General features: G+C 43.5%; 1 protein-coding gene across 3 annotated transcripts in view; it reads right to left on the bottom strand.

The window, feature by feature from the left end:
• The window catches only part of BAHD1 (bromo adjacent homology domain containing 1), an 87,446-nt gene that overhangs the window by 5,276 nt on the left and 65,195 nt on the right, over window positions 1-16,975 (bottom strand). For all 3 annotated transcript variants that reach the window (XM_075927097.1, XM_075927096.1, XM_075927098.1), the window contains 4 exons: window positions 15,097-15,458; window positions 10,646-10,805; window positions 9,691-9,767; window positions 3,451-3,542 (listed from right to left, as the gene is read on the bottom strand). In XM_075927097.1, the coding sequence (XP_075783212.1) occupies window positions 3,451-3,542; window positions 9,691-9,767; window positions 10,646-10,805; window positions 15,097-15,458 (691 nt within the window). The remainder of the gene's footprint in view (window positions 1-3,450; window positions 3,543-9,690; window positions 9,768-10,645; window positions 10,806-15,096; window positions 15,459-16,975) is intronic.

Genomic DNA, 16,975 nt, shown 5'->3' with positions numbered 1-16,975 from the left:
TGCACACAACAGTAATCCAGCCAAAAGATCCAAGGCTGGAATCTCCAAAGTCAGCTAGCAGGAAGAAAGCTCCTACATTTGAAATATTTTGAAGATTAACAACAAATAACTAGGATATTGTTATTGAACAGGATTCTCATGGTGAGACCGATTATCACTGTGCTTGATACATATCCCAAAGACAGAGCTGCCAATGAGGCTGCAAAATCCTCCATCCAGAGGTAAAATCTCCTCTCTCTCTGGCTTGAGTTTCAAACACTTACTTTGCAACAATTGTGGTAGCACTGAGAAGGAATTACCATGAACAAGGCTTATGTCATTTTTGGCATCTGCTTACTAACCCAGCTAGTTGAACAGAGTAGAGGCACTTAGGATTGGGGAAGGATATCTGTAAGATCTCAATGAAATGGATATCACAGATCATGCTATCTTATCAGTTCTCCAAGTGGTTTCAAACATACATTGTGCAACAGTGGTTATCTCAAAAAGAATCTATGTAGGAGGTTCTTCTCAGACATGAATTCAGCTTTGATTATTAGTTTGTGGAAAACACCTTCCTGCAGCTTGTGCTGACATCTTTAGACTCCTGAGTATTCAAACTTGTCTTCCACAGGTCAGAAATGAGCCAATTATGTGGTGTGTAGAGAAAGGCACATTTCTAAGGAACACCACCAACAGGTCCAATTTAATACAAAATTTATAAAGTTGGCCCCTCACAGTGTAGTAAAAATATATCAACATTTGACCAGTGAATCAAGAATAACCCTGTTGGTACTGAGATGGGTAAGCCCTCATAACACATTCATTTATGAGAAAAGACTGTATTCCAGTCACAGCAGCTTCACATCAGAGCTGATGCAACTTCCAAAAAGTTCAAACCAATAGGAATAGGAACAAACGTATCTTATTTTTAACAATGTTAAATTGCAATTAATTGACCAGTCGAGAAGTTGATGGAATTTCCACTGACTTCTCATCTAGTCGATAGGCACTTCCGCATTCCAGCTAAGCCCTGGAAGTACCCCCTCTTCCCTCCCCTTTGCTGCCTCTATCTGATAGAGGCAGCGGGGGGGAGGGTAGGGGAGGGAGAAGGAGGGAAATCGACTAGTCGACTGACTATCTGAGAAGCATTTGCCCAGTCCTTAACATCCTTACTTATTCTGCTGCTGGTTTTTATCTGTTTATACCAAGCACATCTATAAAAGCATCCTGGCTTCTTCTTTTGCAGGGGCTCATTGTAAAATAAACAAGCTTTTCTTTGTTACATTTTAATTCTCTGGGTCACTTTCGCAAGTGCTTCTGAAAGTTTAGTCATGTCAAAAAGAAAATGACAGAAAGTTGTCTTTCAATACTATTTCAATTCCCCAATTATTCAGAGTGGATTTATTCCACTTTTGCCAAAGTTCCATAAAGGCAGATTCTGAATAGTTCAGAGGCGCTCTAGTTGCTTTAATGCATCTGTCAAGCCATACCAAAAGGAAATGGAACTCCTGTGCAGAAGTTTTAAACCAGCGCAGAAACCCAGTGGCACAGGTTGGACCTCCCTGGTCCAGCACTCTCAGGACCTGATCAGTCCTGGATGAGGGATTTTACTGGAGCAGGGGAGGTCATTTCTGGATTTTGGCCCTCCCACCTGATCTGCTGGCTCCTCACCTCCTGCTCGCCCCGCTGCCCTGCTGGGCAGCCATCACTCCAGGCCCTGCCGTGCAGCTGCACTGAGGCTCTGGGTCCCACAGGGCTGCTACGCGCCATGGCTCCCTGCCCTACCAAACAAACAACTCCCAGCCCTGGTGCACAGCCACACGCGTGTCTTCCAAACCCGCTGGGAACATTTGCTGCCATGTACTGATAGTGGGGTTGCTGCGGGTAGCCCACGGTCTTGCTGGCCCCGCAGGGATCCTTGCCACTGGGAGCTCTCTGGTCCTGCCACATCCGTGTCAGACTATTAAGAGAGTTTCAACCTCCGTATTATTCCCAGTCACTTATGTCTGCTTTTTTGGGGAGTGAGTTATTTAAAAAGCATCAGGTCATTCAGAACCAGGATATACATACTGCACAAAATAATGTTTGTAAATATTAGTAAAAAAATTTAGTTTAACTACAAATTTTGGAAACTCAGTGAAGCATTGTAACACAGCATAAGGATCAGTGTGAAACTGGCTAAGCTAGTTTTACTGCTCGAGATAAGCAAAGCATACAATGCAACCAACAGCACATATTTAAAGCACATAAGATCATTTTCCATTTTAATAACCTAAGGCCTGGACTTTAAAGCTAATTTCAATTTTTGCCACTAACTTTAAATCTGTTAAGAAAATACATACACACAGAAATCTTTGGTCACCAAAACGGATTAATTTTTGCTATTTTTAAATTCTCAAGTCAATTAACTATTTCTCTAGTCACTATCTTTGGTGATATAATTACCAAAACACTTAATACTATAGGCATGCCTACAAAAAGTAATAAACACGTTAGGCATGCATTTTAGTTGATTTGGGAGCACACGTGAATGTGGAGGAAATGTATAATGCTTGTATGGGTTCAGTACATTTTTCTGTTGTATTCCAGTCTTGTAATTGAAATGTAATTGTGTTTTACTGTGTCTACTGATGCCCATGTTCCGTGGTAGAAAGGTCACACACATGTAAACACTTCTAAACCTCTCAAAGAGTTTATACTACACAAAGCAAAGAAATATTCCAAGGAGCTAGAACAGTGTTTCTTAAACTATGTTCCATGGAACACTGGTGTTCCGTGAACAACTCGCAGGTGTGCCACAACCTCTTCTTTGTTTTTGTCTTTTTTTTTTTTTGTCAGACAATAATTTTTTTCTGTAGAAGAAAATTTTCATAGGGTGTTCAGCATAAAAAATTAGTATTGTTTGGTGTTCCATTGTCTCAAAAAGTTTAAGAAACACTGAGCTATAGCATGACAAACATTCCCAGATCAGCATAGCGCTCCCATTCACTGGGGCTACGTCTACACTACAAGCCTCTTTCGAAAGAGAGCGTCTAGACTACAAGTAGATTTTTTGAAAAAGCGAGCCACTTTTTTGAAAGAGTCTAGACACTTTCTTTTGAAAAAAAAAACAGTTTGCATTCAATAGCACCTTTTTTCGAAAGAGTACTTTCGAAAAAAGGCATTATTCCTCATAAAATTAGATTTACTGCGATTGAAAAAACAGCTGCATTCTTTCGATTTACTTTCGAAAGAAAGAGGCTGCAGTCTAGACGCAGGTGACTTTTTCGAAAAAAGGCTACTTTAAAAAAAAAAAACCTGTAGTCTAGACACACCCTACATGCACAGTAGTACAGTTTAACTAGAGGAGGCAGACTGCAAAGCACACAGAATCCTGCAGAATGAGATCAGGTAATATAAATATTGAAAAGAACTTGGCAATACAGAGATAAGTTGCAAAAACAACAGCAAGTTAAGAGCACCACCTACCTGCAGTACTCTGCAAAGGTCAGAACATAGCACTTTTCCTCAATGCAGGCAACACTGTTTTCATCCTGATGTCGGGATGCAAAGATCTCATTCTGCAAAAGGATAAACAACAGGGACAGTCACTCAACTCGACAGGTGCATTTAGTAAGGCAGTCTTATGCACTCTCTGATTAAGTAAGAAAAAGGCAATGCACACATGCAACAACATTCTTCTTAAAGAGAAAGCACCAGAAGTCAGATGTTGCAATTAATCCAAACAATTTACAGTTACAGAACTTAATTGTTTAACATTTGACCACAATGTTCTAGCTTTCCTGTCACAAATTTATAGCCATCCTCCTTTATATTATCAGGTCTCCATATGTATTGCTAGTGTTACAAATATCACTGTTTGGTAAAATGGCTATCACCAGCAGGCAGATCAATGATACTACGTATAACCAAAAAACTCTCACTTAAATGCAATTGAGTATGTGACTTATACTGCGGAAAGTGCTTCTCCCCAGGTAACCTTTCAGAATGCTGCATTGAGCAATATGAATGCAGCTTTTCCCACAAATGCTCTTCCAATACCAGATACAGCAAGAAGATACTTTAGTGGGGGAAATGTCCTGCAATATGTCAGGGGAGATGTTACAAAAGGCCCAAGATGCAAAGAAATCCAAAGTAAAGACAGGATTTTTCATCCCATCCATTCCCAACATCAGACATCTGTCACTGTATACAAAAACTACCTGACAAAAAATGGACTGTCTTGCAATCCCCCACACTACGTTCAGCAATCTAGGCAGAAACTGTCTTCCTCTCCCACTTCCAAAGGCATGGGAACAGTTTCAGGTTTCTCTTTCCTATACTGGAAACTTTTCTGATGCATTGTCACAAATAAATTATACAAATGGAGTATGAATAGTACTTAAGCAACTCCTCCCACTAGCCTCTAAATGATTGTCATGATCAGTCTCAGAATAAATAAATTATTCCCTTTTTTCCTCCAACTCTCCTCCATCAACTGAGAGCTATTTGAAGTGATGAAGAAATGGCAATAACCTCTTTTCCCCAGTTTGAATCTTGAAAGTGTGCATCTAAAGCAGTTAGGGAGGGGCTGATGAGTGCTGACACTGGACATGGGCCAACCAAGCTAGAATTAATTTAGTGATCATCAGATGTGACAATCAGAAGCAAAGAGAATCTGGTGAAATATGGGGTGCTGTTGTGTAAGTGCCTGGAAACCACAGCCAGCGATCTGCTGCAGGGTTCATTTCACCTGAAGATTCAGGGAAGGAGAACAGGCTGCCCTACAGACTCAGGAGCAGGGTCAGTGTCTGGGAATGTGATCAACAACTAGACAATCAACAAAAAAAACCCAAACCTTAGAAGTGTGTGAATGTTTTGGTTTCCTTTCTTAAATCAAGTGTATCTGACTCATCCTGGGCAAGCCTATTCCACCTACTTATCCCAGTGGCAGCCTCTCCTTTTAAAACAGTTTTTGTACAGCAAGACAGAGATGGGAGGTATAAAGTGAGTCAGCTCCTCCCTAACCCAACATCTTGCTCTCTGTGCACTAAAACACAGCTAGTCAGTCTCAGATTTCATTTGTTGATGAAGATGCCGCAAGGTACCAGACTGGTTTCCAAAAGAAAATCTGGGGATGGCACACGTGGCATGTATAACTACTGAGTGGAATTTAAAAACATCATATCATGGACTTTTAGTTGGATTAAGAAAATGGCAGTAACTCACTACTCTCTAATCTCTCTGATCTTCTGGTTTAAAATGTATCCTTCTCCCCCATATAAAACCAAGCAAAGCAACAGACCTAAGTCTGAAGACTAGTGGGTCACACATCATACTTTTAAAAGAGAACACTTTGTGCAGCAGGAGCATAGTATGTCCGTTTTTAACCCTCTAATAAATCCATCCTTTTCATAGAATCATAGAACACTAGAACTGGAAGTGTCCTCAAGAGGTCCTCGAGTCCAGTCCCCTGCCCTCATGGCAGGACCCAGTACCATCTAGACCATCCCCGATAGATGTCTATCTAACCTGCTCTTAAATATCTCCAGAGATGGAGGTTCCACAACCTCCCTAGCAACTCATTCCAGTGTTTAACCACCCTGACAGTTAAGAAGTTTTTCCTAATGCCCAACCTAAACCCTCCCTTGCTGCAGTTTAAGCCCATTGCTTCTTGTCCTATCCTCAGAGGTCAAGGAGAACAATTTTTCTCCCTTCTCCTTGTGCCACCCTTTTAGATACCTGAGGGGAAGAATGACTTCTCGTGTCTTGCTCACAACACTTCCGTTAATGCATCCCAGAATCATGTTTGCTTTTTTTGCAACAGTGTCACACTGTTGACTCATATTTAGCTTGTGGTCCACTATGACCCTTAGATCCCTTTCTGCAGTACTCCTTCCTAGACAGTCACTTCCCATTCTGTATGTGTGAAACTGACTGTTCCTTCTTATGTGGCGTACTTTGCATTTGTCCTTATTAAACTTCATCCTATTTACCTCAGACCATTTCTCCAGTTTGTCATTTTGAATTATGACCCTATCCTCCAAAGCACTTGCAACCCCTTCCAGCTTGGTATCATCTGCAAACTTAACAAGCGTACTCTCTGTGCAAAATCTAAATGGTTGATGAAGATATTGAACAGAACCGGTCCCAAAACAGACCCTCGAGGAACACCACTTGTTAAACCCTTTCAGAAAGATTGTGAACCGTTAATAACTACACCCTGAGAACGGTTATCCAGCCAGTTATGTACTCATCTTACAGACACCCCATCTAAGTTGTATTTGCCTAGTTTATTGAGAAGATCATGCGAGACTGTATCAAATGCCTAACTAAAATCTAAGTATCATGTCTACCGCTTCTCCCTTATTCACAAGGCTCATTATCCTGTCAAAGAAAGCTATCAGATTGGTTTGACATGATTTGTTCTTTACAAATCCATGCTGGCTGTTGCCTATCACCTTATTATCTTCCAGGTGTTTGCAGATGAATTCCTTAATTACTTGCTCCATTATCTTTCCTGGCACAGAAGTTAAACTGGCTGGTCTGTAGTTTCTTGGGTTGTTCTTATTTCCCTTATTTGCCCTTTTCCAGTCTTCTGGAATCTCTCCTGTCTTCCATGATTTTTCAAAGATGATACTCCTTGAGTATTCTAGGATGCAGTCCATCAGGCCCTGGTGACTTGCAGACATCTAACCTAAGTGATTTTTAACTTGTTCTTTTATTATTTACCTTCTAAACTTACCCCATTCCCACTAGCATTCACTGTGTTAGGCATTCCTTCATCATCAGACTTCTTGGTGAAGATTGAAACAAAGGAGTAATTAAGCACTTCTGCCATTTCCAAGTTTCCCATTACTGTTTCTCCTTCCTCTGCCATTTCCAAGTTTCCCATTACTGTTTCTCCTTCCTCACTAAGCAATGGGCCTACCTTGTCCTTGGTCTTCCTCTTGCTTCCAATATATTTATAGAAAATCTTATTTTTTCCCTTTATGTCTGTGGCTAGTTTGAGCTTGTTTTGTACCTTTGCCTTTCTAATCTTGCCCCTGCATACCTGTCTTGTTTGCTTATATTCATCCTGTGTAATTTGTTCTGGTTTCCACTTTTTATATGATTCCTTTTTGATTTTAAGATCATGCAAGATTTCCTGGGTAAGCCACGGCGGTCTTTTGCCATACTTTCTATCTTTCCTATGCAGCAGAATAGCTTGCTTTTGGGCCCTTATTAATGTCCCTTTGAAAAACTTTCAACTCTCCAGTTGTTTTTCCCCTTACTCTTGCTTCCCATGGGACCTTACCTACCAGCTCTCTGAGCTTACCAAAATCTGCCTTCCTGAAAACCATTGTCTCTATTTTGCTTTTCTCTCTCTACCATTCCTTAGAATCATGAACTCAATGATTTCACAATCATTTTCACCCAAGCGGCCTTCCACTTTCAAATTCTCAACCAGTTCCTCCCTATTTGTTAAAATCAAATCTAGACCAGCTCCCCCTCTACTCTAGTAGCTTTTTCAACCTTCTGAAATAAAAAGTTATAAGCTGGGGACTCGTCAGTTGGAAGTGACAGTAGAGGAGAAGGACCTCGGAGTCCTGGTTGATTATAGGATGACTATGAGCCGTCATCGTGACATGGCCGTGAAAAAGGCTAATACGGCCTTGGGGTGCATTAGGTGAGGTATTTCCAGCAGGGATAAGGAGGTGTTAGTGCCGTTATATAAGGCATTGGTGAGACCTCATTTGGAATACTGTGTGCAGTTCTGGTCTCCCATGTTTAAGAAGGGTGAATTCAAACTGGAACAGATACAAAGAAGGGCCCCTAGGATGATCTGAGGAATGGAAAACCTGCCTTATGAAAGGAGACTCAAGGAGCTTGGCTTGTTTACCTTAACCAAAAGAATGCTGAGGGGGGACATGACTGCTCTCTCTAAATATATTAGAGGGATAAATACCAGGGAGGGAGAGGATTTATTTAAGCTCAATACCAATGTGGACACAAGAACAAATGGATATAAGCTGGCTAGTAGGAAGTTTAGATTTGAAATTAGACAAAGGTTTCTTACCATTAGAGGAGTGAAGTTCTGGAACAGCCTTCTAAGGGAAGTAGTGGGGGCAAAAGACCTATCTGGCTTCAAGACTAAGCTAGATGGGTTTACGAAGGGGATGGTTTGATGAGATAACATGATCTAGGTAACTAATTGATCTTTCACTATCAGTGGTAAATAGGCCAACGGAGGGATGATAGGATTTACTATAGAGAATTTTTCCTGGGTGTCTGGCTGGTGAGTCTTGCCCACATACTCAGGGTTCAGCTGATTGCCATATTTGGGGTCAGGAAGAAATTTTCCTCCAGGGTAGACTGGCAGAGGCTCTGGAGGTTTTTCACCTTCCTCTGTAGCATTGGGCACGGATCACTGCTGGAGGATTCTCTGCATCTTGGGGTCTTTAAACCATTTGAGGACTTCAATATCTGAGATATAGGTGAGAGGATTATTCTAGAAGTTGGTGGGTGAGATTCTGTGGCCTGCATTGTGCAGGGGGTCAGACTAGATGATCATAATGGTCCCTTCTGACCGTAAAGTCTATGAGCTTTTTCAGCCTTCTGAAATAAAAAGTTGTCTTCAATGCAGGCCAAGAACTTTTTGGATAGTCTGTGCCCCACTGTGTTAGTTTCCCAACATATGTCTGGACAGTTTAAGTCCCCCATCACCAACAAATCCTGCACTTTGGATGATTTTGTTAGTTGTTTAAAAAAAGCCTCATCCACCTTTTCTACCTGGGTAGGTGGTCTGTAGTAGACACCTAGCATGACAGCACCCTTTTTTTCCCCCTTAACCAGAGACTCTCAACACGTCTGTCTCCTACATCCATCTCCACCTCAGTCCAAGTGTATACATTTTTAATATACAAGGCAACACCTTCTTTTTTTCCGCTCCTATCCTTCCTGAGTAAGCTGTACTTTTCTATACCAATATGCCAATCATGTATATTATTCCACCAAGTCTCTGTAATACCAATGATGTCATAGTTGTGTTTATTTATTTATTTCTGCCCTATATAGATTTACTTTCACCTTGTACAAAAAGGGAACAGAAGCGTTTGGTCCCATGTGTCTAATTTCTGGCCAGAGGGATTGCAATGATCCCCTAAAAGAGGATTTTTAATGAACAGTCCATAAATTCAATTTGCAAATTTAAGGAAAGAAGGGGCCCATTAGGACCATCTAAGTTGGATGTTCCACATAATGCAGACCAGAGATTCTCACCTACTAATTCCTGCATCAAGTTTTTAACTTAAGGTTGAACCAAAGCATATCTTTTAGAAAGACATTCAGTCTTGATTTAATGCAAAACACACAACACTTTGATTCCCAACACAGTGCACATTTCTTCTAGCTAAAGTCAGATAGCCTCTTTGCTGAAGAGAGAGTTTTTTTCAGGCCAGAGAAAATAGTAAATTTTAAGCAAAGAAGGTCCTGTGAAAGGTGGATACTTGTTACTGCCCACCTTTGCTACTCACAGCATTACACTGCTTGTATCCTACATGAAACACAAAACTATGGCAGCATCCGTTGAGCAGCCAAGAGACCAGTGTGATTCAGCCTCCATGTGTTCTGAAGGGCTAAGCATGAATGTTGGGCAGGGATGTTCGTTCCAGTCCCATCTTCCTGGATAGAGTGGATTCTTGCCAAATATCCCCTAAGGGTCCCAACTAGGTATTTGGGACTGCTCACCTGATGCATGCTGGGATTGCGACCTCCCTGAGTGTGCTCTGGTCTGTAATACCACAGGAGACTCATCATTAGCTCCCCTGGAAGGACACAAGAGACATTTTAATGTCAGTGATGAAAACATGCACTAAAAAGTATCACCATCCAGTTTCAGCTCTCCTGTTTCATCCAGCAGCCCTTGTATTTCCATAGCACTCACCTAACTGCAGCTATACACTGATAAATATTTGATGTTGAACTGAGTTTCCTTTTGTTATAGCAACTGACGAGGTAAGACAAGCGGCGTCACTATTCCATTGTACCTTCACAACCTAATAATTATTCACAATACCAGATGAAGAGGTTACCTGTCAACATAGCCAAATGTTCGAAGATGAAATAACAATTGAGCTGGGATTTGTCAAATACACTGGTCCAAGGTTTAGGACTTGCAATATATTTAGTCCCAGACAAATGCACATCCACAAACAAAAAGCAGTATAGCATCTTAAGTTCTGCTACCTCGCAAGCTGCCTGAGGTAGGACTTGCTCTGTACCATTTGGCATACTGAGCTTCCAACTTGTTACAAACAAAATGCTTCATCTGCCAGATTACAGTCTAGAATATTTGCACAATTAGTGGTTCATGAAATACCTGCTCCTACAAAATCACATGGGAGAAACTGTTGCAAAGATCTTTAGTTGGCAGATCTGTACAGATGCTTTCAGGACAATTACTGGTTCTGAGTCAGTGATTAAAAAGATGAAATTTCAGTTCCTGTTACAGAGGTCATCATGCACAGCTCTGGGGCTCTGATTTCCTAACTCCTTCCCTTTACCAACCAAATGGTAGTGGTGAGTTATTCCATCAAATTACCATCTGGCCACCCAATTCTGCCATTAACTCATTTCCACTCAGTTCTTTGGGATTTGACGGACAGAGGGTGAACATATTATACTCTGGCTTTCTGCCCAGTACCTGTTTTGGGGTCTTCCCACAGTGCTGATATCTTTGCCACATAAGGCATAGATTTCTTTCGCGGTCCTGATTTCAAAAGGACAGTATCTCGTACCCGGATAATTTCCCCATCTCTCTCCACAGCCTGGTAGCTCTTACGAATAGCTGGTTCCGGCTCATTCTACAGTGTTAGCAGGGAAAAAAAGAGGCAAAAAGTTAGGCTAGGAAATACTTTAGAACAACTAACCCAAGTCGCCTTTAATCTTCCAGGTCTTGGTTAAACCAGTTCACTAAAAGCCCTATCCAAAATGGTGCACCTCAGCTGCAAGAGATCCCAAAGAGAATTCTCACAGCACAAACCCACACATAGCATCTCTACATCCAGAGGGTCAATTTGAAAAGTGGGTGTGAACTATTTACTAACAAACCAGTAAAAAAGCCACAGAACATTCTCCTGGATTCAGTAATCAAGTGTTTTCAGAGAAAGCAGGGGTCAGCGACCTATGGCTTGCGAGCCAAATATGGCTCTCTAGAGAGCCAGATATGGCTCTTCTGGAGCCCCAACTCAGCCCCTCCCTCACTCCCTCCACAGCAGAAAGCCAGCGCTACAGCCTTACCACCCCCTGCAAACTGGAACACCAGCAGGGGGAGAAAGCCCCAACGCTCCCCACCAGTTTCAGCGTGCAGGGAACAAGCCAAGTGAAAAATGACTTTGCGTGACAGCATTTTCTTCCCTCGCACCTCCCCAGCATGGGGGAAACCAGGAACCCAAGATGACTCCTTTCGGACTGCTAATTTGTTCCCTCAGGACACACTTCCTGCAGGCCTCCCCTGCCAACCCTTCCTGGAGGGTTCCTGACGGCAAATGGGAGCAGCAGGAGGCATGTTGCACGGTGCCTGCCGAGCAGCATGAAAATCAGTGCCCTCCACTGCCTCATGCAGATCCCCATCCCCATACCAGACAGCTTGCCCCCAGCCACCTGGTCAAAATCACCCCTGCCCCTGACCAAAATCTGCTCTACCCTCTACCCCTGGCCAAACACCCCTTGCCCCAAGCCCCCTGACCAGTCAGCCTTGCCCCCTGTCCAAAATCCCCCCTGCCCTCTGCCCAGGCACCCTCTGCCCAGGAAGCCTGCCCGTGGTCACCCCCTCCAACACCCCACCACCCACCCAGATCCTGTACTCCCATCCCTATCCCATTCACTGGCAGATCTGTCTTAATGCCTCATTTGTGGCCCCAATCCAGAACCTAGGGCGGCCCACAAAATCCACTAACCTTGGAACCCCAGAAGAATAAATTTGGCCTGTGGCCTTGAACCTCAGCCCTTCTTCACTAGGGGAGTTAGGTGTTTCAGTTGGAGGTTTTTGGAGGGTTTTGTTTGTTTGTTTTGTTAGTTTTTTTTTGTTTTTTTGCTCTTCACTTGTGTGGTCTTGAGATGTGAACAACTAGTTGACTGATAAACAAATGCTTATCAAGACAGTTGACACGCTAGTCGAATAGTCACTTCCTTTCTGATAGACGCAGCAAAGGGGGGGGTGCTTTGAAGTGGCAGCACCGCCTTGAAATGGGAGTCTCCAACTGGCCCAGGCTGCATGCGGCATTTCAAAGTGGCAGCGCCACATGGATCCTGGGGTCAGCTGGGGACTCCCCCACTGACTTCGGGCTCCATGAGGTGCTGCCACTTTGAAATGCCATGTGGAGCCTGACGCTGGTCTCCCCGCAGTGTTTCAAAGGGCTAGTGCCGCACGGAGCCTGGGGTCAGCTGGGGACTTTCTAGCTGACCTCAGGCTCCATGTGGCACTGCCACTTTGAAGAGCCACAGGGAGCATGGGGCCAGCAGGGAACTGCTTGAGTCCCTCACAGGCCCTGTGCTCCCCATAGCGCTTTCGCCTGTTGTTACACTTCAAAGGCAGAAGTGCCCTTATCGACTAATCAAATAGTTGATGCAATTTGCATCGACTATTCGATTAGCCAATTAATCAAAATTTTACATCCCTAGTGTGGTCCCCAACTGACTTTTCTGTGGGCCAGTGGCCCCCGACCCAAAAAATGTTTCCCACTCCTGCCATAAACAAAGATAACATTGAAACCCTGTGTGTTGGACATGATATTTTACTTTATAAATAAAGCCTGGCCAACAAGCCCTCAATTGGGGTCCAGCCTCATAACACTCCTGCACCCCCCACTACACCAAACCTGAGCCCATCACACACTCAAACCCCTGCACTGAGCCCCCCATACCCTCACATCTCCAGCCCCATGTACCCCCGCATCCCCAGTCTGATGCCATAACACTCCTGCATCCCCACACACCCCAACTTGTGCCCTGAGTCCATCATACATCCCACTCTCCTGCTCTGAGCCCCTCTTGCTCCCCAACCCAGACTCCTATACTCCCACATCACCAGCCCCTTGTCATAAAATTGACAGTAGACCGCTTGAATACATGCATGAAGCTGGATTTGACAAGTTATGATGTAAACGCCAAAGAACTTTGCGAAAAGATGCAGCAGCAGAAGTCCCATTAAATAAAGTCGGTGAGTACAATGTTTCATTTATGCTATTAATTATGTCAATTATCAATAATATTAACTTGTATATTTTCAGTCATGCAAATGGGCATTCTTATACAGTTCTTTGTTTACCACTTTTTCTGAATTTGGGTTGGTTGAAGTTTGGCTCTTTGGTTTCAAAAGGATGCCAACCCTGAGATAAAGTATGGCCACCAGTCTGATGTTCAGCAAGATTATGAAGAAAACATACTGCTATTGCTTCTGTACAGTACAGTAGAGTTGCAGACTCTCCATCTTGCCAGTTTAAGAGTCAGTCCTAGTCTAAAAGCAGTACTTCCCTTTGTATTTTAAATGCATCAAAAGGGAGCATTCCTACACCTGGGCACACACAAACCTGCTTTAACATAAGTATCCTTGTGATAATAAATTTTTAATATTATCCACCCAGATATTGTAGGTTTTCAGCTGCTTCTGCTACGGGAGCCACTGGAGACTAAATTTGTTTTGAAATGTAACAGCTATGCTTCCTAAGAGACTGTTAAAACATGCAACAACATGTAATATTTCCTCTCGAAAATATAAGCAAAGAGAAATCAACTTTACCAACAGAGTGAGGCCAAGGGGTTATGACAATACAAACTGGGCTATGGCAAGACCATTTGGCTGAATTACTTGACTCCTGGCTTCTCATTCTTCCTTCAGAACTACAGCAACACATGCCCTTGTCCGCAGCATGACAAATGAACAAAGAAAAGGCCTAAAAGGTGAAGGTTATTTTTTTGTTCTGCTCACACCTGACATTTTGGGCAGAAGGTTAGAGTAATGGGCTCTGCTTCTGTGGATACATCTACAGTGCAACCCCCTGCCTCAAACAAAACAAAATCCTAGGGATGACATTCCCGCTCTGAAACTCAACAAGGAGGTTGGTCTCGGAGCCCAATCTCCCGCCTGAGCAGGAATGTCTACACAGCTATTTTCAGCTCTGCAGTGCACGCCAGAGTCTAACTGCCCCAAGACATGGGATAGTTTCCTTCAGATTTCCCCCCCCCCATTTGTGTGTGTACTTTGATTCTATGGATAGAATGAAATAGCACAGCAGGGTAACCCCTATGCAGCACAGTGACCTCACAAGGCAAACTCTACTCTGCTAGGCTCCAATTGCCAGATCTGTTGAAAGAGAAGCCTAGCTGGGAAACCCCTATGGAGAAGAAGAGCTGGTTAAGCCACTATCAATAGGGCATAAAAGATGTGGGCTATTGGGGCCCCCCATGGGATGGACTATGTCCTTCCCAATGCAGTGCACTAGGCAACAGAGGAGAATTATTGCTGAGCTACAGGCACCACCAGTGGCTGATAAGACGAGCTCAAGCAGTTTGGCAGTTGCTATTTTTACCTCAGAATTGCCCTTAAACTTTTGTTTCCTTTACTCTGTGTAGTGGGAATAGAAGGTACCACTTGCCACTTCTCTTCTGGGGTTCACTGCTCCAGCACCTGTGTCCTGGCTGTGGGAGGCAGTCACACCTCCCACTCACGACAAACCCAGCAGCACTTATCAATTATCTGGGGGAGGAGGAAGGAGAAGCAAGTTTTCCTTTTAGGCTTCTTCTCTGCTTGCCTATCATGCCAGACTCAAGGGCAGACCAGGTTATGTGCTGCAATTGTACCAGAGGAAGAACAAGAATCCAACAATCCAGTGGCTGAGCCCTAAAGACCAAGGAAAATGTTTTGCACCAATCCAACTGTTCCTTTGTTAAAAAATGCTGGATGACATCCAATGATAGCATGCTGTTACAGACGCCCCACAGGAGAGTCACTGTGGTGAATGCTCTTGTACCTGCATGCATAGCTACCTTACATGAACTCCTCCAACCTCCCTTCCTTGTCCCTACAGGAACTCAGTTTACCCTGCAACATTCCTGGAGGCATCCATAGGAAAGTTGAATTTTTCACAAACTTACCACAACATACACGGCCTTTTCACAGGCTGCACCCACGGGTATCCAGCCATTAGTTGCTCTCCTCCTGCTGATGCGCTGCTGCTTTGGATGAGAGTGACCTCCTGCTGCTTTGCTATCACAGGCATGTAAACAGCCCGTAGTATTTCGGAGACCAGATTTGGAACCACTGGGGGGCTTGGAGCTCTGTGGACACTCTCGGGCCATGGTCTGGGGTTCCGAGTTGGGGGTCTGCAAGTGAGGAACTGGTTCAGCAGCTGGTGGCACACTGGGCACAGGGCATCCTGAGAGTGGGTGGGCAGGTGACGCGGGGTGCCCTGCCACAGGGATTGTGAGGCTCAGCTGGTCCAGAGATTTGCAGCCTTCTAACAAGAGAGGGGGAGAAGGGAAGAGCGGAATATTTGTATGGTGGTTTCTTGATAATGACTAAATTAGCAGGACAATCCCAAGCTCAGCAATACGCTCTTACAGAATTCTCTTTATTGCTCTACTGACAGTAGAGAATACTTAATGCTTCAGGTAAACATGGACTTCTTGTATGAGAGAACATTTTGTACTGCTGCTCAATTCAAAAAGCAATGACACTTGAGTGTATTGCTTTGAAAAGGCAGTGAATTACATCCTACAACAAACCCATATGATTTTCCCCTTAATAGTGCCAGCCTGTCATGTACAAAGGGTTGGGTTAGCACCCTAAGGCTACGTCTAGATTACATGCCTCTGCCGACAGGAGCATGTAAAATAGGCTACCCGACATAGTCAATGAAGCGGGGATTTAAATATCCCTGCCTTCATTAAAATAAAAATGGCCAACGCGCCGTGCCGGCTCAGCTGATCGTCGGCACAGCACATGAGTCAAAACGCGGATCGGTCGACAGGGAACGCCTTTGTGACCACTCCCTTATGCCTCATGAAACGAGATTTACAGGAGTGGTCGACAAAGGGATTTACAGGAGTGGTCAACAATCAGCTGAGCCAGCACAGCGTGGCGGCCATTTTTATTTTAATGAAGCCAGGGATATTTAAATCCCCTCTTCATTGAACTATGTCGGGTAGCCTATTTTACATGCTCCTGTCGGCAGAGGCATGTAATTTAGACATAACATAAGTGATACTAAACTTCAGCGATTCTGGCCTAAATATATGCATAAAGGTGAGTAGCTTACACTGGGAGAGAAGTGAGAACTGGCAAAGGACTAAACTACACATTAACCATCTGTCAGGCATGGTCTAGATTTGCTTCTCAGCATGGGGTAGTGGACTAAATGACCTTTGAGATCCCTTTCATCTTTATCAGATCTATTCTCTGTATTAATCCAAAAGCCCAATTTCCTTCAAGGTGCCAACCTGGGTACTAAGTTTAGTCAGTGAAAGTGAAGAGCTTTCTCTAATGAGATTCAAACCAATGATAAAACATGGGGCCAAGCTTAAAACATACCCTGCTCTGTTGCCTTTAGGATAGCCATATCTCAGAAGCTGACAGATTTACTACGATAGGCTAGCATGTCAGCAGACAAAGCCTTCCAAAAGCATCCCAAAAGTATTTTACAATGATAATACACATCCAAAATTCCCAGTGCAAAAAGTGTTCAATCCATGAAATAAGCCTGAGTAAAAAAGAGAGAAGCTTAGATCTGAACTAGTCTAGTAACACGGCATTATCAACTCCAGTAGGGAGGGAGCTCCCATAACATAGTCCAGTACATATGAAAATCTCCAAGCTTCATAAATCTGAAAAAGCATGCATTCTGGAAATGCCAGCAGGGCAGCTTCAGGCAATCTCAGACAGAACTAAGGTTCACAAAGACAGCTGCTTTGATACATCTCCAGGTCCCCAAGTGGACACCGCCTTAAAAATCAAAGCATTTAGGAGAATTGGCGT

The sequence above is a fragment of the Pelodiscus sinensis genome, chromosome 4, assembly GCF_049634645.1.
Source record: "Pelodiscus sinensis isolate JC-2024 chromosome 4, ASM4963464v1, whole genome shotgun sequence".
In the NCBI taxonomy this organism is placed as follows: Eukaryota; Metazoa; Chordata; order Testudines; family Trionychidae; genus Pelodiscus; species Pelodiscus sinensis.
This window is presented reverse-complemented; position numbering and strand designations above follow the sequence as displayed.